The sequence below is a fragment of the Triticum aestivum genome, chromosome 5D (genome assembly GCF_018294505.1).
Source record: "Triticum aestivum cultivar Chinese Spring chromosome 5D, IWGSC CS RefSeq v2.1, whole genome shotgun sequence".
Lineage (NCBI taxonomy): Eukaryota > Viridiplantae > Streptophyta > Magnoliopsida > Poales > Poaceae > Triticum > Triticum aestivum.
Genome location: NC_057808.1, coordinates 174,579,839 through 174,580,846, shown reverse-complemented (window position 1 = coordinate 174,580,846; position 1,008 = coordinate 174,579,839). Strand labels below are relative to the sequence as shown.

Here is a 1,008-nt window from a genome sequence, read left to right as displayed (position 1 = left end):
GAGAAGGTGTTCACGCCGCGGTCGTACTCCGTCCTGCGCGAAACAACCCCACAACAAAATTTATCCCGAAATAAGATGAAAAATCCACAGCACTGACAACACCGCGGGCGCGGAATCCAGCAGCGGGTCGGGGCTGTGAAGACTTTTGACTGAGAAGGGTCGATTCTAACCTCGTGAGGAACATGGTGGCGCGCGGTTTGCTTGGGCTAGGGGAAGATGGGTTTGCGGCTTGTGGGAGACGAGACTACGAGAGGGGGAGGTTCTGCTTTATGGCTTGTTCCGTTTAGGCAGCGATTGGAGATGTTTGAAGGGGATTAATAAGGGGGGATTAAAGTCCTTGCAAGTCAAGATCCCCCTCAAACCTCTCCAATGCCCTCATTCTCATTTTTTTTGGGCTCAACTCTCAGGAGGTGTTTTTCTTTTGAAGCGAGATCCTTAAAAATAAATAATATGAAATTATGTACAAACAACCGAGACAAATCGATGTGATGTTTAAGCTACTACAGCAAACCATGGGATGTAAAGCAAAACCGTTGAAATAGCGGTTTAATAAATGATTTTCCAGATTAGTAGGCTAGGTACATCTGAACAACCCGCAATTCACCGAGGCAAGTATTTCCCAGATTTGTCCAGAATTGAATAGCTCTTCATGTCTCTTCAGCCTATGAAGCTCCAAGGAGAAAGATTCATACACGTCCACGCGGAGATAGCTGTAAGCTTGTAATTCCTTAGGAGGTGTTTGGTTTCGAAAGAGTAACATAAACTTCATTAGTTGCGCTGATAATGTGAACGTAATTGAAGAAAACAGAAACCTGTTTGGTTAGTTATAATGTAACGTTAACGGCTAACGTTAGTCAGCGCTCAATGTCCGACGCCATCTTCCTCGCGCTCGCGTTCTCGCAATGCGTGCTCGCTGCGGCATCCTCCCTCGCCGCTAGTGTGTCGCTGCACTCCAGGTTTCTCCTTGTTGACTATATGTATAGGCTATCATCGTATGTATGGTTAGGA

The 1,008-nt window shown here is 46.2% G+C and overlaps 1 protein-coding gene across 1 annotated transcript in view; it reads right to left on the bottom strand.

The window, feature by feature from the left end:
* LOC123119987 (proteasome subunit alpha type-5) overlaps nt 1-424 on the bottom strand; it is a gene marked incomplete in the record, with an annotated part of 4,676 nt that extends 4,252 nt beyond the window's left edge. The window contains 2 exon segments of the mRNA XM_044539971.1: nt 1-33; nt 171-424. Of these exon segments, the coding sequence (XP_044395906.1) occupies nt 1-33; nt 171-184 (47 nt within the window).
* Between the last annotated feature and the right edge of the window lie 584 nt (nt 425-1,008).